Here is a 24,272-nt window from a genome sequence, read left to right on the forward strand (position 1 = left end):
TTTATCTGTCACTACAAGCTGGACGTTTATGCCTTGGCTGAGGCATCTTTTGGATGGCGTGTGCTGCAAAGGGTAGATTCTTCAGCTACGGGACCAGACCAGCCTCGCTCCCGCCCCTGAAGTTTATTGCTTTGGCATGTCCCATTCTTGGATTCCCCAAGCAGCGCACAGGAGAATGACCGTTGACTTACCTGAACGGTCCTTCTATGTGCAGTGAGAGGGGAATCCAAACCCGCCCTCGGCTTCGGCTGTTCTGGGCCTGGGCTTCCATGTTTTCCTATGACATTCGGACTTACCTTGACTTCTAGACTTATTTTGCTTCTTTCAAGCTGGCTGATCCTTCATGCAAAACTGAACCAGTCCAGTCAGAGGAGGCGTGGCCAGCAATTTGCATCACTCAATCTCAGGCTAATGGACAAAGTTAACCCATGCTTGGATTCCCCTCGCAGCGCACATAGAAGGACCGTTCAACGGTCAATTTCTGAAATCTAGTCACCCGCCTGCTTGTCTTTTCAGGTTGGATCGCCAGACTCAGGCTACCACGTTAGTGCACCAGATCTTTGGCGGCTACCTCCGATCTCGTGGTGAGCGCAGCTTAGCGAGGCCTCAGATGAGGGTGTGGCGGGAGGTTTCCTTTCCATGTTCCTGGAGTTTTTAAATTTTGGCTGTCTGTTATAATATGGCATCTCCAAAATTCCCTTCAGTGCCCAATTATACCTCTATAGGTTCAATTGATTTGTAGTTGCTTTCCACACACTGTAGACTAAGGGTGATAAACTCAATTTCATTGAGGGCCACATCAGGATTATGTTTGACCTTTGGGCGGGTGTGGCTAGGGTGGGTGCGGCCAGCTCAATGTCACTTGTGTCGGGCGCGCCTGTGGTGGCCCGAGTGCTCTGCCAGCGCTGCCCCCCCCAGCTCCATTTTTACTGGCAGAGGGTTGCAGGAGGCCGTTGCAGCTGAAAATGGAGCTCTGGAGGGCAGCACGTGGCCCTCCCAAGTTCAATTTTTGCTGGCAGAGGTACCATGGGACGGTCCTTCATTGTTTCCAAGGCGGCCGCACGGGCCAGATCTAAGCACCCATGGGCTGGATGAGACCTGCAGGTGTTGAGTTTGACACTCCTGCTGTAGACGTTTTCCTTTAGTTTTTGACCTCTATCAAGGCTATGAAGGGGATATGAAGCATCTGGTTACTTAGCTGATTTCAGTGCTGGTTTTGCTAGACGCAGAGACGGAAGCCTCATGCCTCATTGTCTCAGTATGAAACGTGACATTGTCAGGGAGCTGTGACCATGAAGAACAGGCAAGCAACTGTTCTGCTTTCTTTGCAGTGAAGTGCTCCGTGTGCAAAAGTGTTTCAGATACTTATGACCCATACCTGGATGTGGCTTTGGAAATCAGGGTATGCCAGCATTGTTATTTCTCTTGTTTTCTTTCTTTAAAATCCAACTCAAAGGATGGTGTCACCCAGTTGTCAGTTGTCATAACAATGAAATATTGGCGGCCAGCTTCTGAATTGTTTTGAGCCATGGGGTAGATATGTTTACAGGAAGCTGTTCCAAGCATACCATTTCTTAAAGCTTATGGCCTTTGCAGAAAAGGGGCAGCTGTCCTGTATAAAAAGGAGTAAAAGCCCCTAAAATACTACTAGGAGGAAATAGCTAGGACATACCCATCTCTGGAAGACTATAATTCTTTTGCCCAGCTTGCTTTTCAAGTTTATTCCCCTCACTTAGACCTGAAATGCCCAAAAAGATACTGCACTATGTTATTACACAATAGTAGTTGCAACATTGATAAGTAAGAGGTGGGGGGGGGGCAGGCAAATAAAGAAAGAGTTTGTTGGGGGATGTGTGTGTGCCTACCTGTTTGCATATGTTTATTTGTCTCTGCATATGAATGCATATGATTAGAGATATATCTTTGGGCACAAGGAAAGGTTACCGTATTTTTCAGAGTATAAGATGCACCTTTCCCCCCAAAAAACAAAGGTGAAAATCTGGGTGTATCTTATACACTAAATACAGCATTTTTGGCCTCCCGAAACTCTGCCTCCTTTGCAAAAATGGACGTGCAGAGGGTTTGGGAGGCTTGCAAAGTGCTCCTGGGGGCTGGGAAGGGCTGTTCCCCCCCCCCCGCCCCAGGAACATTCTACAAATCTTCCAAAGCCTCTACATGCCCTTTTTCTTTTTTTTGCAAAAAAATGGCGAAAAACAGGCTGTTGTTTGCTCGTCCCCCCCCAGCCCCCAAGAGCACTCTTAAGAGCCTCCCAAAGCTCTGCATGTCCCCCCCCCTTTTTTTTTTTGCAAAAAGTGAGACATGCAGAGGATTTGGAAAGCCTGCAGAGTGCAAAAACATTTTTTTAAAATTTACCTCTTCAAAATCATGGAGTGTCTTATACTCCAGTGCGATTTATAGTCTGAAAAATATGGTACTTACCTCTAGTCTGAACTTCTAGGTGCTCAAGCCGAAGCTTAATTAAATTTCCTTCTCTCTTTTTATTACAGCAAGCAGCCAATATTGTACGGGCGTTAGAATTATTTGTAAAAGCTGATGTCTTGAGTGGGGAGAATGCCTACATGTGTGCCAAGTGAGTTACTTTTTTCCCTTGATTTCCCTCGATTTGTCTGCCATGTGTATAAACAGTTTCCCTTCACATAATTACACATATAGGTGGTTCCCATTTAACAATGTTTATTGGGATCTGGTTAAGTGACACGATCCTAAAGCACAGTGTCAGGTGTCTCTGCTGTCTTAGGCTGGAAGTTCCAGTTGTGGTCATTCAGAGAATCCTGCGCAGTCACCGCATCCAACAGTTACATGATCGCTATTTGTGACCTTCTGGCTTTCCCATTGACTTTGCTTGTTGGAAGATGGCAGTGAAGGTCGTAAATGCGATCACGTGACTGCGATGCTGCAGCGATTGTAATTGTGAGCTGGTTGGGAAACACCTGAATTGTGATCAACTGACTGTGGGGATGCTGAACCCCTGAGATCTGGCTTTAAATCTTCTTGTTCAGCAACATTGGAACTTCAAATAGTTGCTGAACAAATGATTGTTAACCAAGGCCTTCACATACAGGGAAGGAAGGAAGGAAGGAAGGAAGAAAAAGAAAGTGTTGTAGCCTGCCAGTGGAACTGGTGGCAAATGATGATGAGGTTGGGGAGGAACTTGGGCCAGTTCTGGAGTCTGAGGAAGGCTCTGATGGATGCTCTGCATCGGACGCAGAGATAGAGCTAGGGCCATCCAACATTTCCCAACCACCGGAGAGGCAACTGCCTTTGGAGGCTGATATGAGTGAGGAGGAAGAACAGCTGGAGCTTGTTCCAGATGCACATATGCGCAGAGCAGTTAGACGTGAACAATGGAGGACAAGGAGTTGACTCGGAAAGCAAAGCACATGTGGACGCTGAATGGCCCCTTCCTGGCTGGGGAATAAATAGAAGAAAAGGGGATTGGTGGTCGTAGGAGACAACAGTTTGTATTTCTGAAGATCAGCTGGGAGCTCAGGGCCTTGCAATTATTATCGCAAAGAACTGATAAGGTCTGTTACTGCAATTAACTCCTTGAAGGACTGTTGCCTGGACTTTTCGGTGGGTGAATGCAATTAATTCACAAGAGGTAAATAAAGAGGGGGGTTTTGTGACAAGGAGTCTGTTTCTTGCTTCTGCTAAGGCTGGGTCAGAACAGGAAGAAAGAAAGGAAGAAAAAAGGAAGGAAGGAAGAAAGAAAAGAAGGAATTGCAGGATCCAATCTGGGTTGGTCACCGGGATCAGAGGTTTTGCCTTCTGAACTTCCAAGACAAAATCTTTGTATCAAGACTCCGACTAATGAACCCAAGCAAATCAGAACTCTGAGATTAGGATCCTTGTCAAAGGTCTTCTTTATTTATTTTTTAATAGTCATTATTAGTTATACATTTTTTAAGGATAAAACATACAAATACAAATTCAGTTTAAACATACAACACCCCCCCCCCCCCGCGGTGACAGTCATTCACAGCCCAACTTTTTTTTTCCTTCCTCATTGTTTAGTCTCTAAGCAACATCTTCTCGTTACAAAGTTCAGGGATCTATTACAATACCCACGTTCACTTTTAGTTCCCATTGTTAACAACTGCTATTTAACTTTCCCCGTTTTAAGTCCCTGCTGTTCTCCTTGTCGCCCACATATACCATAGGTTCCAGCTAAGATAATGTTCTGTTTCTCCTTTGTCCCTCAGCCAACCTGTCATTCTGTCCATTTCTGCACATTCATAGATCTTTTTAATTACGGTGGTATGGTAGTAGATTTCCAAAATTGTGCATAGGTTATTCTTGCAGCCACAATTATATGTAGGCTCAAATACCATATAGATTTACTCATGTTTTCTGGTTGTATGCTTAGTAAAAAATTCTCGGGTTTCCATTCCATGCTTGCCCTAGTAACCTCTTTTAGCCATTTTTGAATCCTTCTCCAGTATTTCGTGGCCTCAGTACAAGACCACCAAATATGGTAGAACGTGCCATCCCTTCTTCCACATTTCCAACACAGTGGAGATAACCCAGGAAATATTTTGGCTAACCTCGTTGGGGGGAGGTGCCATCTATAAGCCATCTTGTATATGTTTTCTTTAAATGCTGTAGCTATTGTAAGTTTAATAGTCTTACTCCATAGATCCCACCATTTGCCCATTTCAATCTCATAGCCAAAGTTTCTCTCCCATGTTATTAGAAGGCTTTTATCCATCTCTTCTTTAGCATCTTGACAGGTCAAAAACTGATAAATCTTCGATAACATTTTCTTATCTCCACCAAACAAAATCTTATCTAGCCCGTGAGGGTTTGGGTAGATCCCAAACCGTACCTTATCGCTTTTAAACCTATTTCTAATCTGTAAATATTCCCACCATTCCAGATTCCTGCCCTGCTGCTCTAATTCCATCTTTGTTTTCATGTTGCCATCTTCTGTCATAATGTCTTTATATGTTATGTTTCTTGTCCAATTAAATACACTGGGATGTGTTAAGGCCTCTAACGATGCCAGCCAGCACGGAACCCTAAGATAGTATTTTTTCCTCATCTTTTCCCACACCCCCATCAAAATCTTCCGAATATAATGTCCCATGAAGTATCTATGGGGGGTATCTCTTTTTTGCCAGAGGGAGGTGTGCCATCCCTGGGGGAGGTCGTGTCCCTCTATAGCCAATAGGTGCCTTCTACTCAACGTCACCCAATCTTTCACCCATGTCATAATTGCTGCATTATAATATGCTTCCCAGTTGGGTACTCCGAAGCCTCCCAGTTCTTTACGTTTTTGCAACATTTGGGCTTTGATTCGTGCTTTCTTGCCTTGCCATATAAATCGAGCCACTATTGTCTCCAAGGATTTTTTAAAAAAATTGTCCAATTTAGTTGGTGCCGTTTGAAACAAAAACAAAAATTTCGGTAGTACATGTGTCTTAACTGTCGCAATCCTGCCCATCAAAGATAGTTGTTTACCACTCCAGTTAGTCATGTCCTTAGATACCTGTTGTAGTAATTTCATATAGTTATCTACTTTGATAGAGGAACATCTCTCCTTGAGCCAAATTCCCAAGTATTGCAGACTTTGTATTTCCCTTTTCTGGTTCAAAGTCATATTCTTAATTAACAGTTTTGTCTTCTCTTTATTTATACGTAGCCCTGCTATCATGCCGTACTCCTCTATTTTACGTAGAAGTTGTATCCCAGAAGCCATAGGATCCTCCAGAATAAAAACAAGGTCGTCGGCAAAAGCCTGGACCTTGAATTCCTGAGCTTTAGCTTGTAACCCTTTAATTTGTATATCACTCCTCACTATTCTAAGAAGGGGTTCTAATGTAAGGATAAACAGTAGGGGGGATAGTGGGCATCCTTGTCTTGTGCCTTTACCAATCTCAATATCGCCCGCCTCTTCTCCATTTACCAATAATGTCGCAGTTTGTCGTACATAAATTGCCCGAACTGCGTTTAAGAAGTTTTCTCCAAACTTCATATTTTCTAATTGTGACAACATAAACTTCCAATTTACCTGATCAAAAGCCTTTTGTGCGTCAAGAAACATAAAGGCCACTTGTTTATCCGGCCGGGCTTCATAATATTCTAAGGCATCCAAAATAATTCTAACATTATCTTTCAATTGCCTTGACGGCAAGAAGCCGTTCTGATCAGGGTGTATAAATTTACTAAGGAAGAATTTAAGTCTATCCGCCAGTATAGCTGCAAAGATTTTATAATCCACATTCAAAAGTGAAATGGGCCTATAGTTTTTAATTTGGGTACGGTCAGCTCCAGCTTTAGGCAAAAGGGTTATATAGGCCTCAGCCCACGATTTCGGTGCGATAGAATCCGTCAAGACAGCATTAAATATTACTATCATCTCTTGTCCTAAGATTTCCAAAAAAGTTTTATAGATTTCAACTGGCAAACCATCCATGCCAGGAGTTTTGTTGTTTTCCATTTTTTTGACTGCCTTTTCTAATTCATCTATTGTTATCTTTTGGTTTAGTACCCTTTCGCTTCATTTGAGATCTTGGGTAGATTTGCATTATCTAAAAATTCCTTAATTTGATGCTCAGAAGTTTCTTCCCTACTATATAGTTGCTGAAAAAACCCTTGAATAATAACCTTGAATAAGGCTGGATCAGAACAGGAAGAAAGGAAGGAAGAAAAAAGGAAGGAATGAAGGAAGGAAGAAAGAAAAGAAGGAATTGCAGGATCCAATCTGGGTTGGTCACCGGGATCAGAGGTTTTGTCTTCTGAACTTCCAAGGCAAAATCTTTGTATCAAGACTCCGACTAATGAACCCAAGCAAATCAGAATTCTGAGATTAGGATCCTTGTCAAAGGTCTTCTTTATTGAGTACATCATATCGGCACAGCTTCAAATCTAAATCTTTCCGGTGGTTTCAGTATAAGTAAACTAGGAAATAACCCCATCTCCAAGTGTCACAGGTCACGTTGGCCAATTGGATTAATTGGCAGGCTCTACAGGCACTCCTTCCCCAACCTTATGTTGCCAGTAGAGATGACCTTGGTTCTCACGAGAAAGCTCTCTGTTGTGTCTAGTAATGCGTTCCAACCTCCTTCCCCCTCTGTGTGGCAACTGAGGAACAGAAAGATGGCTGTTGCCAGGTTCGGTTCGAAGTTGACACTCTGGTCCTGGTGATTGACCGAGATTGGATCCTGCAGCATTACCCTGGGATAGGTATATTTGTCTTTCATGGAAGAAAGATTGTTTATCTTGTTTAACCATATCTCTGCAACTTCTGATGAGATCTAAAGAAATAGGAAAGCAAGGTTACTCCACCTAATCATTTATAAATTAATCAGTCGGCAGGGATGGGGTCATGAAGAAATAACTGAGTAAAAATAAAATTTTGAGAGATATATATTTACATTTGGGATAGCCACTTACTACTTGAAGTCAACAATTTTCCTAAATATTTATCCAGTGCATGTGACTTATTTTTTCTTAAATAATTTGTCCTTAAAATGGAGGGCTCTCTTTAAACTTGGTGCAAGTATAATAACGGGAGCAGGAGAGTTTTTAAAACCACTTTTTTTTGGGGGGTGGCCTTAAATTTAGGGCTGTCTTCCTTTCAGGTATGTGGCAGACTGAGAGCCCTTCCTAAGATGCTTCAAACATGCCTCTGTTAGTGGCCGTCCAGAAGCTGCACCCTCTATTGAGGATAGATGTTTAGGGATTGGCTCTGTGTTCCAAGTACTTCATGTTTTGAGCAGGTGTACAGAACTCATCCATTTCTCTTCCATGCAGATGCAAGAAGAAAGTTCCTGCCAGCAAGCGTTTTACTATCCACCGAGCCTCTAATGTCCTTACCATCTCCCTCAAGCGCTTTGCCAACTTCAGTGGGGGCAAGATTACCAAGGTGATCAGGAAAGGGGGAGGGTGGTCCCTTCTCAGAAAGAGAAGGGTGGGTCCAGATGGCCAGTACCTCTGACCTTAAGAATGGATGTCAGTCTGTTAGACAGCTCAATGCAATCTATAGAGAGTTCAATCTATAGATCACTGACTTGTGCCTGGTGAGGCTGATGCTCTTCATGCAGGTCGCTAGAAAGTGGAACACATTCTTACGAATTTTTTCTTTCTCTCACGTAGGACGTGGGTTACCCTGAATTCCTGAATATTCGTCCTTACATGTCGCAGAGCAGTGGGGACGCTGTCATGTATGGCCTCTATGCTGTACTTGTGCATTCAGGATACAGCTGCCATGCAGGGCATTACTACTGCTATGTCAAGGTGGGTCTTTGTGTGGGTAACAGTTGTTCAGTGTGCTTTAGCCTTGGGGGAGAGGCTTTATCTCCATGCCTTTTGAGAAAATTTACAAAATTGCTGTGTACCACCAGAACATTTTAGCTTTGTTTCCCTGTGGATGTTCTTAATATCCATGTAGAATGTTTCTGTGTCTTCTGTGTCCATCTCCAAATTTTCTTGGTTATTGAAGGACCTGTGATTTGGGGATTTTCTGAGATGTCCAAGCTACAGATTACTGGAAGTGATGTGACATCATAAGCTCAGTTGAGCTCAGTCCAGACAGTGATTGTCCTAATGTCTTAAGTCTAATAACATCAATTAGCTAGACACCAAAGGCAAAGTATATTAGGATTAGGTATGACATTATCCACCTTCTAAGATAATCTCCAGTATTACTCTTTAGACAGTGCTGTAGTTGGGCTGATTTTCCTGATTTTCTTGCTGCTACTAATAAATGAATGAAATAAATGAATATATGCATATAATCATCTTTTGAGGATAATTATGATTTGCTAGGGAACAGTGACCAATTATTATTTCTTTGTACATCTAGGCTAGTAATGGGCAATGGTACCAGATGAATGATTCTCTGGTACATTCAAGCAACATCAAAGTTGTTCTCAACCAACAGGCCTATGTACTCTTCTACCTTAGGTAAGAAATGTTTGGGGTTATTAGGTTCTCCGACTTTCCCTTAGGGTGTTGTTATTGTCACCCTGATATTTGAGCTGGTGTCTCCTAGGCCATTCTTGTTTTATGCTTTCTTACATTATGCCCTTTTTAAAAGTTGGTGAAAATTGATAGGATTTTATTGTGTTCCACCTCAGGATTATTATCTAACAAAAATTGATAACATTAATACTAGGGATAACCTAGTTCCATGATGGCAAACCTTTGGCACACATGCCAGAGGTGGCACGCAGAGCCCTCTCTGTGGGCATGCCCACCATCGCCAGCTGCTCTTCCAGGTTCTGTTGCATGTATGTGTGCTGGGCGGCTGGTCTTTGCACGAAAATGCACGTGCTGGAACCCAGAAGAGAGCAGTTGGCCGGTGCACATGTGCGCTGTACCAGTTGTCCAGCACGCACGACAGAAGCCAGAAGAGGAGCTGGTGATGGCACATGTGCTCATCAGCCAGCTGCTGTCTTCCAGGTTCCAGTGCTCTGGTGTGCGCATGCCGAAAAGGTGCCAAAAAGCTTAGGCATCACTGACCTAGTTGGCTGACCCATTGCAAGTCTGGATGGCTGGGAGGTAGCCTAAGTATCAAGCATCTCCTTGTACCACTCATGACCTGAATTGGCCTGGTTAATTATTGGGAAATGTGTTCACTGTATCATGGCATCAAGCCATCCTTTCTGTTAGGGAAGGGTCAGCATGCTTGCTATGGAAAAAAAATTCTGGGTTCAATCCCCAGCACCTTCAAACAGAGATGAAAAAGATTCCACCTCTGATTTGCTGCCCATTGATACAGACAGTACAGAGTCAGATTATATGAATGGGTTGACATGAAGTAAGGCGGCTTCCTATGTTTTTGTGGACATCCTCAATCCCGGGAGCTTTTGAGTTGAATAGTCTTCAGAACTCTATTACACGGAGTAACGTATGCAAAATACATAGCAACTAAATAATCCCTTGGGACAGCGGCTCCCAACTTTCCAGTGTTCAAATAGTTAACCCTCATTCCTAGTTAGCTGCTGGGCATACTTCATAAAAATGTTTCATGAAAGGCAAAGGATCAGGCAAATGGATGAATAAATCAATGAAATAATTTGTTTTTCTTTAAGGATTCCAAGCACTAAGAAGAATCCTGAAGGACTTGTCTCCAAAAGCAATTGCTCAATGCCCAGCCGAACAAACATCTCCTCTGATCACTTGAAGAAAAGTGCAACTAATGGTACCCTTGCATCACCACTGATAAACAAAGTGAGTGGCACACCAGAGTCACACTCCAAAATTGATCTCATGTGTCTGTGTGAACCTAGGAGAGAAAGCATGGGTGGGAAAATTTGTCTCCCAAGTAGTCAATTTTGGCCCAGTGAAGAGGAAACCATATAGTATAGCTATCAAATAAGAATGCTCCCCCACCCAAGCAATAAAAATGTTGCTCTGCCTTTAATTTCTCAAATCTGGCTACTAGCTGTACAGATTTATTGTTGTGGGAACTTGTGCAGAGAAAGCAGAATTTCACTGTAATCTGTAGTAATTCCATTTAACTTATTTGAGTCGATCAAGTGAGGTTGAATCTTAAGATGGTTAGGTTTAATATATATAATAGCAACTTGCCTTATTTCATTTGGCAAGGCCACTTTTCATCTTTTAGGTACATGTGTATGTGCCTATTATGCAGATAGTGGTGCAATATATACTTCTATTGATCCAGCACTTCTGTCTGTCTTCTCCATAGAGACACAACGTGATTCAGGTTAAGAAGGCTTCAGACCCTGAGGAATCGGGTGTTCCTGTTTCCCGCAACACCTTTGTTTCCAACAACAAAACTCAGAATGGGATACTTCCTCCTCCTCTTCCCAAGCTCATACCTGCTGTTGGATTCTCATCTCCTAAACTCTCCAGCAAGCCGGCTTTCTTGGACGACTTAAGCAAGAGATCCAAGAAGCAGGCATCCTCGTCTCGCAAGACTTCTCAGGATTTTGGTCAGGCTGACAGTGCTAAACTGGAGTTAGCCAAGCAGAGCTTCTGGGGAGCTAAGAACTTGGTGGCATCTTTGCAGCTGTCGGGCAGCTCTGGAGGAACCCCCGAAGCCAAAGCACACGAGGAAGGTACAGAGCTACCAAGCAAGGACTCCTCCTTGACATCTTCGTCATCTTCTAGCAGCTCATCTTCCTCCAGTCCAGCTCATAAGCCAATTAAGGGACTTTCTCAGGCCACAGTAGGAGCTGATGGCTACTCTTCCTCTCAGGAATCGGACTGTGTGTCTGGGAAATACACTTCTGAGGACACCAAGTTTGCGAAGATGAAATCCCCGTTGTTGACTAATTTAGCCAATCTGGAGTTGGGAAGCACCATGTCGCCCCCACCTGCAAAGAAACTGGCGCTTTCTGCCAGGAAGGTGCGTTTGGGTGAAGGAATTGAGCATACCGTTCTCCAGAGGTCAAGGGAGAGGAGTGGTGAGAAAAGGGAAAGCTTGATAAAGGAAAACCAGGTGGTCTTTCCACCAGTAAAGGCGCTGTATGCTTAGAGGCATCTACAGGCAGTCCTTGACTTATTACCACAATGGAGCACCCAATTTTTGTTGTGAAGTGATTTTTGCCCCATTATGTGACCTTTGTTTGCCTCAGTTGTTAAGTGAATTTGGCTTCCCCATTGACTGTGTTGATCAGAAGGTCGCAAAAGGTGATCACATCACCTTGGGATGCAGCAATGGTCATAAATATGAACCGGTTGCCAAGCATATGAATTTGGTCCCATGATCATGGGGATGCTGCAAAGTTTGTCACTCTGCAAAACGGTCAGAAGTCACTTTTGTCAGTGTTGTAACTTTGATGGTCACTAAACGGACTGTTGTAAGTCAAGGACTCCCTGTATATGCAGGCAGTTGCCAAAATAATGCCTCATTTAGCAAATTTGCAATGCCCTGGAGCGATAGACAGCATTTGCAGGAAGTAACCTTTATACTTGCAGTCTGTGACTGTTTTCCCATGGCCTTTGGGTGAAACATGTTGAGTTTGCTTTCCTCCCTCCTCCTCTTTCTGGCTATGAAGAGTAAGATTTAGAACCTTTTTGGAGGCCGGGCGGGAGGGGGGGGGACGGGAACCAAGAGCCATACTAGACCATTTGAATGGCACTGCATTCTAAGAAGAGAACAGGTCCAGGACAAAAAAAAATCTAAAATAGTATTGAATTGAACAGTTAAGGTGATATTAACTGAGTAAAACAAAGCTGATATGGCTCAGTGGCCAGAGTGCAGTACTGCAGGCTACTTCTGTTGACTGTGACTGTCGGCTGCCTGCAATTTTGCAGTTCAAATCCCACCAGGCTCAAGGTTGACTCAGCCTTCCGTCCTTCTGAGGTTGGTAAAATGAGGACCCAGATTGTTGGGGGCAATAGGCCGACTCTGTAAACCTCTCAAGGAGGGCTGTAAAGCACTGTGGATATATTGCTAAAATACAAAAGTAACAAGATTTCCCCCTTTGGCCATGGTGAGAATTGCCATACGTTGGTCACCCTCTTGGGGGTGCGATTTTGAGGAAGGCCCTGTTGGCTTTGTGAGCAGCCCTTGGTCCTGATCCACAGCCTGTCTACCCCCTCTGCTGCTTCTGCAAGTAAATGAGGCTGCTTGGAGAGAGGGAGAGGGAGACCCTTTTGCTTCCTTAGGCCAGAAGAGAGCATCTTGGCAGGGGTGTGGTCTTCAGGAATAAAGCTAGCATGTCCTGGGAAATGGGGAGGTGCCAGTGGCCTGTTATTTATTCTAACACGTCTTCTGTCTTTTGACATGTCCTTCCTTGTTTTCCCTCTGTTTCTAACCACAAACACTTTTCTGATTCTTCTTCCCCTCCCTCTTCCACCCCTACCTCTCTTTGTTTTTGTGCCCACCCTCTCTTCTTACGCCACCCGCTGTCCCTGGGGTCATGGAAACCTCCTTTCAGACCACCAAGTTTTTATTTATGTCGATAACTACAGGGCAGCAACACCCTGCGGAAAGTGAGCGGCAATGAGCATCAGGCACCGCCCCATTTCCCCCCAGCTGCCACATATACCACCCAATTCGTCTGCGCTGCTGCACCCATCCAAGCCAGGTAAGCTATGGCCAGTGGGGCTTCAGGGCAGGACAGCCTGCGTCATAAGTGGCCCATGTGCCTTTGGAATATGGGTACCTGCGGTATTTAATCCTGTCCTCAGTAAGGCCTTTTCGTTAGTTAAAGTCTCTCTTGGAATCCCTCCCAGTGATTTGCCTAAATATTTCTGGGTTAAAAGCCTGCTAGCTCAGAGGAATCTGGTTGGTTCAGGGTTGTTGTTGTTGTTGTTTTAAATCCATGTTCTGGGACTGAAAATTGCATTCAGGGAGGTGAAGCATAATTTGCTCGGCTAGAGATGATGCCTGAGAACAGTTTCTAGTTGCATAACTTAATATTGGTAAGTTCTGTTTCCTGAAAGCTTTTATTAGAGCTGTGGTTGCACAGTGGTTAGAATGCAGTACTGCAGGCTAATTCATCTCACTTCCAGGAATTCAATCCTCACCGGCTAAAGGTTGACTCAGCTTTCCATCCTTACGAGGTGGGTAAAATGAGGACCCAGATTGTTGGGTGCAAGATGCTGGCTTTGTAAACTGCTTTGAGAGGGCTGTAAAAGCATTGTGAAGCAGTATATAAGTCTAAGTGACCCTACTGCTATTAGGTCCAGTAATTGACCTGTGAACCGATCAGCACCTTATCTAAAATTTCTATTGATAAATTTACTTTGTAGCAAAAGATCAATCTTTGGAAACAAAATGCAGTCCTGCTGCTCAATAGTTAAATGCTTCACGTGCTAGAACATTTTTTTTCAAGTAAATCGAGCAACTGGTGTAGGTGAGTTTATTTAGCAAAAAGTCATAGGATGTACATTTTTTAAAATTTGAGAACTAGTGTAGATTAGATGTCTGCCACAAAAAAAAAAAAAGAATTCTAGAACAAAAGGCACAACTAGATTAACAGAACAATGGAAATATTGAAGAGAAATGCTTTCCAGTCATTTAGATATAAACTGGAAGTAATATGGGACAGCAACATTTCATTCCTATCCTACATTGGAACATCACTATTTTTGTGAACTATAAAATATCTTCAGATGAATCTGCAAAGAGAAGAACAAATTAGTGTTTACATCAATCTTGATTTATTATAATGATTTGGGAAATAAGCCCCAGTTACCTAGTTCGCCTATAACACGTAGGTTTAGTGATGAAATTAATTTCTTTTTACTACAGGTTCTGTGGGTATGGCTTGGTAGACGTGGCAAGGGAAGGATATTGCAAAATCTCCATTCCCACCCCACTGTGGGGCCAGCCAGAGGTGGTATTTGCCAATTCTCTGAACTACTCAAAATTTCCATTATCAATTCTCCAGAACCTGCAGAATTTCACTCCTGCATAGGTTGCAATCATGCAAGCCACTTTAAAATCCAGCTTAATGTGTGCCCCAGCCATTGTTACATAATATAGTGGTTGCAGATTTGGCAGTGAAAAAAGGAAATAGAAATTCTGTAATTGGAAAAGCTCCATGCTTAGAAGTATGTTAGTTGACAATCCTGAATTTATGCCCAGCCAAATGATTCTCTTTGGATGGAAACTAAAGTGGTGTAAAATCTTTGATAGTTCCAGTTCTGGAATTGAGATACTTGTAATCCAAGTTGGTACTTGTATCTTTTTAAAGAAGAAAAAAATGTAATTCTAATCTTCACTGGAAGCAATCAGATATATGATAATGCCATTCTGTTTGTACATTGAATTAGTGAAACCTTTAGAGAATTGCAACAGCAATGATATTTTCCCAAAAATTTTAAAGCTTCAGAATCTGCTGGGTCTTCTTAACTTTATATTTATGTGGTTCTCTAGGGTGGTCTCACCTGCTTCCAAATCTTCAGCAGTTCCACAAACAGCCAACAGTCCCTTTGCCAACTCCATGCCCTCATCCAGCTTCAAATCATGCTGCCTCTCTGCTGCCACCCTTCTTCCATCACCTGTTGTACCCACCTCGGCACCACACCTCTGTTATCTAGACAACAGCAAAGAGCCATCCGTTGTCAGCAGTAAGAAGAAAAAAAGGAAGCATAGCTCCCCAGTGGAAGAGCAGGATGGCCATGGTAGCCGAAACATGAAAGACTTCAATGGTGAGAGGACTTGGCTCTCCAGTCCTCCTTGCAAGAGGAGGCAATTTGAGGGAAATGGCAGCATTGTGATCTCCCCTGCACAGGAAGCCAACTTGGTGAAGACTAAGAAGGGAGAGGAAGAGAAAAGGGCTGGAGGTGACAGGGCAGTAGCTACTGGTCAAAGTAGTTCCATCCAGAAGAAGAGGAAAAAGAAGAAGAAAGGGCTGCAGCAAAGGGAGGAAGACTGCTCATCTTTATTGTCCCCTGTGAACTGGTAAGTGCTTGGCTGGTTGTCTCAAGTCAAAGTTTTACTTGACCAGTTGTAATGGTATGTGGGAAAGATCTTGGAAGACAAGGCAGAGAGATGCTGCCTAGGGCATGATAAGAGATAGCGTAGCCCACAGCTGGAGAGTGGGCTGGGCAAAGAGGGTCAGAAGGAACTTTAGTTTCTCTAAAAGAGATAGCATGAAGATTGTACTTTTAGACTTGCAAGATTTTGTTAAAGTAGCTTTACAGTGGAGAAAATAAGCTTCTCTGGCCAGGTTTCTTGTCTGGTCTACTGGTAAAGCTTACAATAACAACAACAAACCCTTTTATCTGTTTTGTACAGCTGCTCTCCTCCACCTGAAGTCAGCTCCTGTAGGACAAAAAAGAAGAAGAAAAGGAAGAAGCAATTACTTTCACCCAGTTCAGACAAGAGCACTTCTTCTGGAGAGAGTGAGCACCACAAAGATAAGCAAAGAAAGATACTGCATTCTCATGTGGCTGAAGTCTGTAGCCCCCAAGAAGAACTAAACGAGAATGGACTTTCTGTGGCTAGAGACAGCCCTCCAGGTTGGTAATACCCCTGCATCAAAGTTGATTGGGTAGGGGGAAGCAATGGAGGTCAAAATTTGGATAATGAAGGTATTCATGTCACATCCCCATCTGAAATAGTTTTGTCGCTTCCTTTATGTGGTGTAGGTGACCTTCCACTTACTGCACTCCAGCTGAATTGTAAATAAAAATCTATCATCAGAAATAAGAGCGGATGTCTGTACATCCAAATTAAAATAGAAGCATCTGTTGGCACCAGTGTATTGCATTAATTCCAAGATATTTTCGCCAAGATCCTTTTGTGTCGCTAGTGTTTATAACCAAACCTCATTTGGGGATTTCACAGATTAGGCATCTGTTCCTGGATAAGCCACATTGCTAGCGTTTCATCAGCCTTGATTGAAAGAAGTAAACGGCCCCTCTCTTTCCTGCACACAGACATGTGGAGATATTCTGAAAAGGAATGGATTTGGAGGATAGATTCTGGCTATAAATGCTTGAATTGCAACAGACTATTTCACGAGATATTTTGTGCAATGAAGAATAATTGGCAGAGCTAAAATACTTCAGTATGTGCTAATGTCTTATATGCGTTCACTTTGGAAGTGAGAAATTTGCCTGCCATTCCACTGCATTAAGACTGCACTGTCCTACCTGAAGACCCAGATGGTTGGGGGTCAATAGGCTAACTCTGTAAACTGCTTAGAGAGGGCTGTAAATCACTCTGAAGCAATATATAAGTCTATATAGCAATGCTATTGCTACCTGCTTTGCAGGAAAGAGGAGATTTGCATGTACACCTTTCTTACATTAATATGCTCTTCACCTTTTTCTTTTCACAACAGCATTGGCTTGGGGCAACCAGCTCAGACATAGGGATGAGTTCTCCCTCAATGTCCTGAGCCCAAAGAAGGAAATTATGCAGCACGAATGTGGACCAGTTGATGTAGTTCAGGAGCTACTGAAGGATTCTTTGGATAAAGCTTATGGAAAGCAAGGTACACTCAGTGATTTTGGATTTCCCTCCTTTTCCAGTTAACAGCTTTCACAAGGACTTTGGAAGCCTTTCTCACTGGGAACATGAATGCTCTTTCAAGCTGCATGCTAGTTACTATACAATTTTTACTGTATGTCTTGCACTTCACTTTCTAATTAAGATAAAGGAAAAAAGGGGGCAACACATTCACAGGTAGTTAATGATGGCAATTGGAATTCTTGTTAGTAAACAACATGGTTGTGACAACGCCAATTAAGGACAGAAAATCCTGAACTTCCAATTGTCATTATTAAGCAAATCACTGAAGGCATCATGTGGCTGTCATTAGCGACCTGCTGCTGGCTTCCCCAGTGACTTTGCTTGCAGGAAGCTGGCAAAAAAGGTCACCAATAATGACCTTTTATTTTGACCTGTTATTTTGTGATGGCCTTCTGAGATTTATGATGGCAGCGTGTGAATGTAAGGTGTTCCTATTTCCCTGCCTGTACTTCTGAAAATAGATGCTTGATTCTTCGGGGCAGAAATAAAGAATCCATTGTAAGCTGAAATAAAGACGTTGGATGCTGCCATTCTCAGCTGTACTTTTAATCTACAGTTTTAACATGGAATGGTGAAGCATCTGCTATCAGCCAGGATGCCATGCATGATGCTAGATGGTCCCAGAAGCAGTCCATCCTTGATGACTGGGATGAAGAATTTGATGGTGGAAAGGTATGGAGCCATTTCGTGTGAGCCTAACCAGTGCCCCAACTCCACCATTTGGACTGAGTTTCAAATTTTTCTGTTTTGAAATTGATAGTTTTGTTAAATATGCATGCATTGCTGTTGCAATGTAGTTTGGTCAGAAAACACACAAAGCAATAATGTCAGGGTTCCAAATAGCATACAAAATTAAATCAGAGTCCGAGGCAAAGCATTCCACAAAGTTCCAATTTATTAAGAGAGCCATGTTGGCATATCTGGAAAAAGCCGAATCTGAAAGCTTCCTGGTTTTCCCCACCTAGTTGAAAGTTCAAGCTCTTGCCCCCACACCCACAAGTCCATCACACGGTCCAATCTTCCACTGCCATGCTGGCAGTTCCACCTATCCAGTTCTGCTCAGGTGCAGAGATGCAAAGACAAAAGATGACCTTGGCTTTCTAGAAAGAATTTTGTTATGGCTACATCGCATCTCACTCTTACAATCCCCCCTCCCATTTTCCCAGAATAGAAAATGCATAGCAGAATAATAGAAAGTGTGGCAGGTCAAAGATCCAAAAGAAAAGATGGCTGCAGGCCTGACAGTAAGTCCAAGAATATAACCCAAACTTTTGACCATCCTTGGGTGTACAAAGTTACATTCTGTTTTAATGTGGGAAACAGTTTATTTTTCTCTGCCTCTGCCCATGTCAGGCTGGCAAGATCATTTATTTGATGGTTTCCATCCTGTGGACAGGAATAAATTCCACTGAACAGAGTTTAATGTAAATGATGGGAAGGTCTGGCCTACATTTCCATAGCAGAAGTTGTTAAGTCTAGAAATAAGCATTTCTCCATCCAGCGGAAAAATAAGCATAATTTTCACTGAGCATACTACAGGGTCCAGATAGTTGGTGAATGCAGGGTAAGAGTGCAAGATAAAGAAATATAGCCTGGGGATATGTTAGATCTTGGATTTAGTTAGAACCCCATAGTAGTAAATTCTGATGCTTCAGCTTCTCCGACACTTTTCCCCATTGTTGTTTTAATATAGTAAATACTAATATAAATATAGTAAAACAGTCTTGGAAAAACTTGGAATGCTTGATAGATGGTCTAGAACGCTTATGGTTTTTGGAAAAAGTGAAGACTTGGAAATACTTTTACAAATTCAGTTCTTGTTTTAAAGCCAGTCTTTTATAGAAATGTATGGTCCACTCTACACTTTGGTATTTCTGTAGGGCAATTCCTATGTCACAGTTTCAGTATCAGGAATTAGACAATAATACATAATCTTATTCGTAGGTGAAAAAAATTAAGAAGTTCAAGCGTGAGCGGAGGAGAAACTACAATGTCTTCCAAAAATTGCAAAGCAGGCGTAACTTCTGGGCTGTGACACATCCAGCCAAAGTAGCTAGCTTGAGCTATCGGCTTTGAAAGGTAAATAAATTGAACATCCTATGGGCAGAAAGATGGGCAGAAAGAAAGTGGTGATGATGATAGCATTGATACGCAACCTATGGTCTTGAGGCCCGTGATGACATCCCAGGGGGTCTGCAAAGTCTTGAAAAAAATGTTATGATTTAAAGTTTTGATGGTCCGTGGCCATGGTCCATGCCACAAAAGGTATTTAAAGGGGGCTGTGGTGAAGAAAAGGTTGAGAATCATAATCATAAAATCGTAGTTATTTTATATAGAATTGCTAAGATGAAGTAGGAAATGGCCAGTTATTAGGGACAGAAAGGTAACTAGTGTCCATGATGGGTAAAAAAGATATGTATTCTTCAAAACAATATTTACATTGTTGAGTTGTGTGGAAATTTGTATTCGGATAGCAAAATATGGCTTGAAACATTCAGGAATGCACAGGCCTGTTTAGCCATGCTTCACAATCGACAAATGGCTCTGAGAAAATAAGCATTTAGTTTAACACTTTCCTGACAGAAGTTACTTGCACACCTATGTCCACTTCAGGTGGAGGTCTCTGCATTGTATTGATAAATAATCCAAGTAGAAATATTTTAAGTATGTACTCTGCAGTATAATTGTTCCGGGTTTTTCCCCCTTGGCTTTTACATGTATATTATTGGAGCTAGCTAAACTGTAGTTTTCAAATGTGACCTTTTTTTTTTTGCATTATCCTGAATGGAAAAGATGCATTTTGGCTCTGAAGTTAGGGAACACGAGTGATGAAGTTATTTCATACTAATTCTACCATTTCTTTCCCCTTCCGGGTTTGAAGCTGGGTCGTGTCATTCTGATTCCACAAGGATGAGGACTTTTCTGGGCCATTAATTTCATTCCATTTCCACCTAACAGATGAGTCTTGGCTGAAGAAATGAAGTGGTCAACCTCTACAACTGTGGAGCTTCAAGTGACCAGAATCAAGTCACCAGTTGCTACTTCTGGGGAGAAGGGCCTCTTCTTGCCCCGAGTAGGGTGCTGCTATTCAGAGTGCTAGGAGGTCGCATCACTTCTCTACAGGTTACTCTGGAGAAAACAGGTTCTTGACCTTACTATATCAGGGGCACTGCAAGATACTGTGCCAATAAAAAGCGCTGTTCCAGGGTAACTTGATGTGGATTGAGAGTGGGGGCAAGGCAGTCGGCCCTTGGAAATGAAACTTTCTGCTGCTCCACACCCAGAAATCTAGGCTTGGTGAGCTGTGATGCCCTCAGCAGCCTTTCCTGTCAGGAGAACTTGAAGTAAACTGAGAACACCGCCTGGTTTCTAAGATGATTGCCTGAAATGGCACTTATCTTTCCCCACTTACAGCTGCCATTATGAGTGTAATTTGTATGATTTTTCTTTACTTCTGCATGACCCGTCCCTTGTTTCAGCCTTTCAGATGAGCATAAATTCTCAACCATCACAAACATTTATTTTTTCCCCTCAGGAATTCTCCACCAACTATTCTTGCTGCAGACGATCTTTGGAACCGAGTTCTGTTCCGCAAGAAAAGTTGGTGGTCTGATTGGCCTGCCTTTATTAAATGTGATTTCAACTAGCTTCCATCCTCAAGGAGCTTGGAAACAGTTTATTTATTTGATGGATTTTGGATGTGTAAAGTGAAAACTGAACATTTGAAGGTCCTTTCACATTAAAAAACAACAACATTGCATATCCTAAACTGAGAACTCCTGAAGTAGGGCATCTGAATGTTCAGGTACATGTCTAATGTTTGCTTTTTTCTCAATAAGGGTTGAGATAGCATCCATTCATGGATTGACACTGTCCGTGCTTTGATTGGACTGAGTCTTGATTACTAATTAATTAACCACTATATAACCTGCCTCCATGAGTGGTACCACCCAGTTTTCTGACTCAGTCCACTCTGGGACAGTTGTGTTATCCTTGCCTCATAACACTGAGATTGCTGTGAATATTTCCCTGCTCCTACTGCCGGGCCTTCCGACCCTTGAGCCAAAGGGCTGCTGACTGCAGGCCTCACGCCTCTCCCCTGCACACCTCAGAGTGCTCTCGACTCACCTGAGATTTTTAAAAAATGGAGCGGCGGAGAAAGGCGAACAGCGCGGACTATCAGCCTTTTGCTCCTTTGTGTCCTTAATAGCTGCGCAGGCTGGGGGAGAGCCCAGCAGCTGGGCGGCGCACAAATTGCAGGATCAATCCCGGGGATACGCACAAGACCGCCTTCGCATTTAAAGCGGCAGCGCGATGAAGGCAGGCGCCGCAGAGATCGTGGGGAGGCTTGGCAAGCCGCGAATTGCAGGGACAAGCGTGCAGGCCTTTCAAGAGCCTAGCACCGCGCCGGAGGGTCTGGGCCCAACCAAAAAATGGTGTGAACGCCATTTTGGAAGAGGGTGGAGCCCGGTACGAATGGACAGCTGCGGGGGCCATTTTGAGCAATATTGCCTTACCCTGGTGACATGGCCGACAGCAGCATGCCTGAGTCATCCTCCAGCGCTGGCAGGGAGGTAGCGGAGACAAGAGCCTGGACTACTGACTGGCAGGGACTCCTCCCCATTGAGCCAGCCTCATCACAGGCTAACCCCCCCGTCAAGTTTGCTTGAGCCGATGCTGCCTTGGGAAGGAGAGTGCTGTAGACTGTTCGGTCAGTTGTGCCAGTCCCGGAACAGTCTATTGCCCACCCTTGAGAATTGTACGGCTTGGGTATGTCCCATGCATGGATGCTATCTCCACCCTTATTGAGAAAGAGTGTTGGTATCTTACCTGATATGGCTCTTCTAATAAGGTGGAGATAGCATCCAATCCCAACCCTTCTTTTGACTGTTCTTTGTCTTCCCGAGACTGTTTTTCTTGATCTCATTTCAGATGTTTATATTGTCCCTTTGATGTTGGTTTTTTTTCTTGGAATCACTAAACTTGAATTTTGTTGGGATAACACGAGGAGTCTGTCTTTTCCCCCCTCTTCGCTGGAAAACTGGGTGGTACCACTCATGGAGGCGGGTTATATAGTGGTTAATTAATTAGTAATCAGACTCAGTCCAATCAGAGCACGGACAGTGTCAACCCATGCATGGATGCTATCTCCACCTTATTAGAAGAGGCGTATCAGGTAAGATACCAATGCCCTTTTTCCTCTTTCTGCCCTTGTGCAAATTAGTCTCTGATGGGCATTGTTGCACAATTGGAAATGCAGAAGCGGAATCTCCTAGAAGATCTGATTCATGCAACAGATTTAAGTGTTAGAAAGAGGCTGACTGAATCATTGCTGCTTTAGCGCTAAGGCATAATCTGTTACTTGTCCATTTTAAAAGGAACACTAGTTGCCTGCAAGAATTTTTTTAATGGGATATTTCACCAATAGGAAAAGGGATTCCTTTGTACCTGTTATCTACCAATACAATTGCTTCTGTCTCTAAGGCTGACATATTTCATCTGTCATATGCCAATACTGCACGGTCACTTCTGAGGGGCAGTCCATGTGCACTCCATCCATTCTGCATCTCTCTGTTGCACATCCATTAGCCTTTTTGTCATTGGCATTCGTTTTCTCGGGTGTGAACCTTGAAAACTCTTAATTCTTTCCACTGCATAACACACAAAAACTTATCAATTTTGGCCCTTGTACCTATTTGGGGCTCACAATTAAGACTGTTTTCCTCTGATGAAAGGGACTCTGGGCCTCTTATTTCTCTGAGGGGAACAGGGTCTTCTGTATTACAGTCTTTTGCCAATATGTAGATACCCTGAACATGGGCACACTTTGCACCTCATACTGGGGTTTAATGTTAACAGCCCTCATTGTAGCAACGGTTCATGGTGCAATAAAGGATTGTTTTGTGTATGTGTCCTGTTTTATTCAGTCTGTCGGTCAAGCTCTTGTGGCTTTTTCTAACGCGTCTGGTGGATGAGAGATTAAGAAGGTCTAAAGAAATGATCTTAGTCATCCAGTTTTCAGAGATTACTAGTAGTACCAAAGAGATAAACAACCCTTGTTATATTGAGAAGAAAGCTTTTTTTTGAGTGGGAAGAGTTTAGCTGGGTGTAGTTACTTCTAACACGTTTTTTAAGTATTGCATGTATATTGGGGATATCGATTGTGCATCCATTTCAATGATCCCACAAACAAACATACCCTTCCAGGGGGTCATTAGCAAGAAGCAGTAGCTGAGAGTTACTCTCATTCCATTTATTCTAATTTATGTAATGCATTGCTACTATTATGTGAATCTTAACTCCTCCCTCAACTTGCTGATTGTGATAGAAACACTGGATAAAATATATACTGTATGGAAGGGTTTTTTTTTTTTTTGTAAAATTAATTACTTACCAACGACATGGAAGAAAATGAAGTTTTAGAAGCAGCTTTTGAATTGAGTTCAGCAGAACTGGGATACAGTTTAGGATAGGTTAGGCTTCAGGCTGCTTCAGCAGAAAAACTAGCTCATGAGCAGAGTACTTATTTGGCCCCCTGATATCTTGTTATGTATGGAAAAAAAAACAACCTCCAGTGTAAACCCTAGAGAACAAGAGCCCGCTGTCGCATGTATTTAATAAACCATGTTTTTGTCAGTGTCACATAAAGGTTCCGAAGTTGCACTAGAGCTAGGAAGTTTAAGTTCTAATTCAATCCCAGCCATGGAAGCTCATTGGATGATTTCATCCCAGTAACCTTTTCTCAGAACTGGCTACCATGGGAAAGAGGAGTGTTTTGTTTGTCCCTTCAACGTCTAAAGGAAAGGGGTGTATAGAATTGTAGGACTGGAAGGGACTTGGAGATCCTCTAGTCCAACCCCCTGTCCAAGGCAGGAATCCTTATACCATCCCAGACAAAAGGTTTTCCAATCTCTTCTTTAAAATCTCCAATGATGGAGCAACCACAACTTCTAAGAGCAAGCTGTTCCATTGATTAATTATTCTGTCAGAAAATTCCTATTTCCAGATTGAATCTCCTCACAAGCTTCCACCCATTACTTCTTGTCCTCTCTACAGGTGTTAGAGATAATAAATTGAGCCCCTCTTCCCTATGACAGTCCTTCTAGTATTGGAAGATGGCTGTTACCCCGCAAGCCTTCTCATCCTTATGAATTTAATAATTAACATAACCACTTTATGTAGTATCTAGATCCTTATCAACAATACTAGTTTTGATGGAATAATGGCCTGATTTGTTTTACATCAACTTCCTCTATATATTTTAGCAAGACAATATTTTGGATTGTAGAACACAATATAGTAAGAGATGGTAGAATTCATAACTGGCTACTCAAATATTTTA

General features: G+C 42.8%; 1 protein-coding gene across 3 annotated transcripts in view; it reads left to right on the top strand.

Moving 5' to 3' along the window:
• The window catches only part of USP36 (ubiquitin specific peptidase 36), a 36,380-nt gene extending 13,542 nt beyond the window's left edge, over positions 1-22,838 (top strand). For all 3 annotated transcript variants that reach the window (XM_032209089.1, XM_032209088.1, XM_032209090.1), the window contains exons 6-20: positions 517-584; positions 1,332-1,402; positions 2,508-2,590; positions 7,777-7,888; positions 8,119-8,259; positions 8,828-8,928; positions 10,059-10,197; positions 10,679-11,341; positions 12,913-13,028; positions 14,825-15,352; positions 15,689-15,912; positions 16,740-16,892; positions 17,487-17,602; positions 18,875-19,009; positions 19,889-22,838. In XM_032209089.1, the coding sequence (XP_032064980.1) occupies positions 517-584; positions 1,332-1,402; positions 2,508-2,590; positions 7,777-7,888; positions 8,119-8,259; positions 8,828-8,928; positions 10,059-10,197; positions 10,679-11,341; positions 12,913-13,028; positions 14,825-15,352; positions 15,689-15,912; positions 16,740-16,892; positions 17,487-17,602; positions 18,875-19,006 (2,647 nt within the window). In that variant the 3' untranslated portion in view covers positions 19,007-19,009; positions 19,889-22,838. The remainder of the gene's footprint in view (positions 1-516; positions 585-1,331; positions 1,403-2,507; positions 2,591-7,776; positions 7,889-8,118; positions 8,260-8,827; positions 8,929-10,058; positions 10,198-10,678; positions 11,342-12,912; positions 13,029-14,824; positions 15,353-15,688; positions 15,913-16,739; positions 16,893-17,486; positions 17,603-18,874; positions 19,010-19,888) is intronic.
• Positions 22,839-24,272: the final 1,434 nt, after the last annotated feature.

This window comes from Thamnophis elegans, chromosome 2, assembly GCF_009769535.1.
Source record: "Thamnophis elegans isolate rThaEle1 chromosome 2, rThaEle1.pri, whole genome shotgun sequence".
NCBI lineage: Eukaryota > Metazoa > Chordata > Lepidosauria > Squamata > Colubridae > Thamnophis > Thamnophis elegans.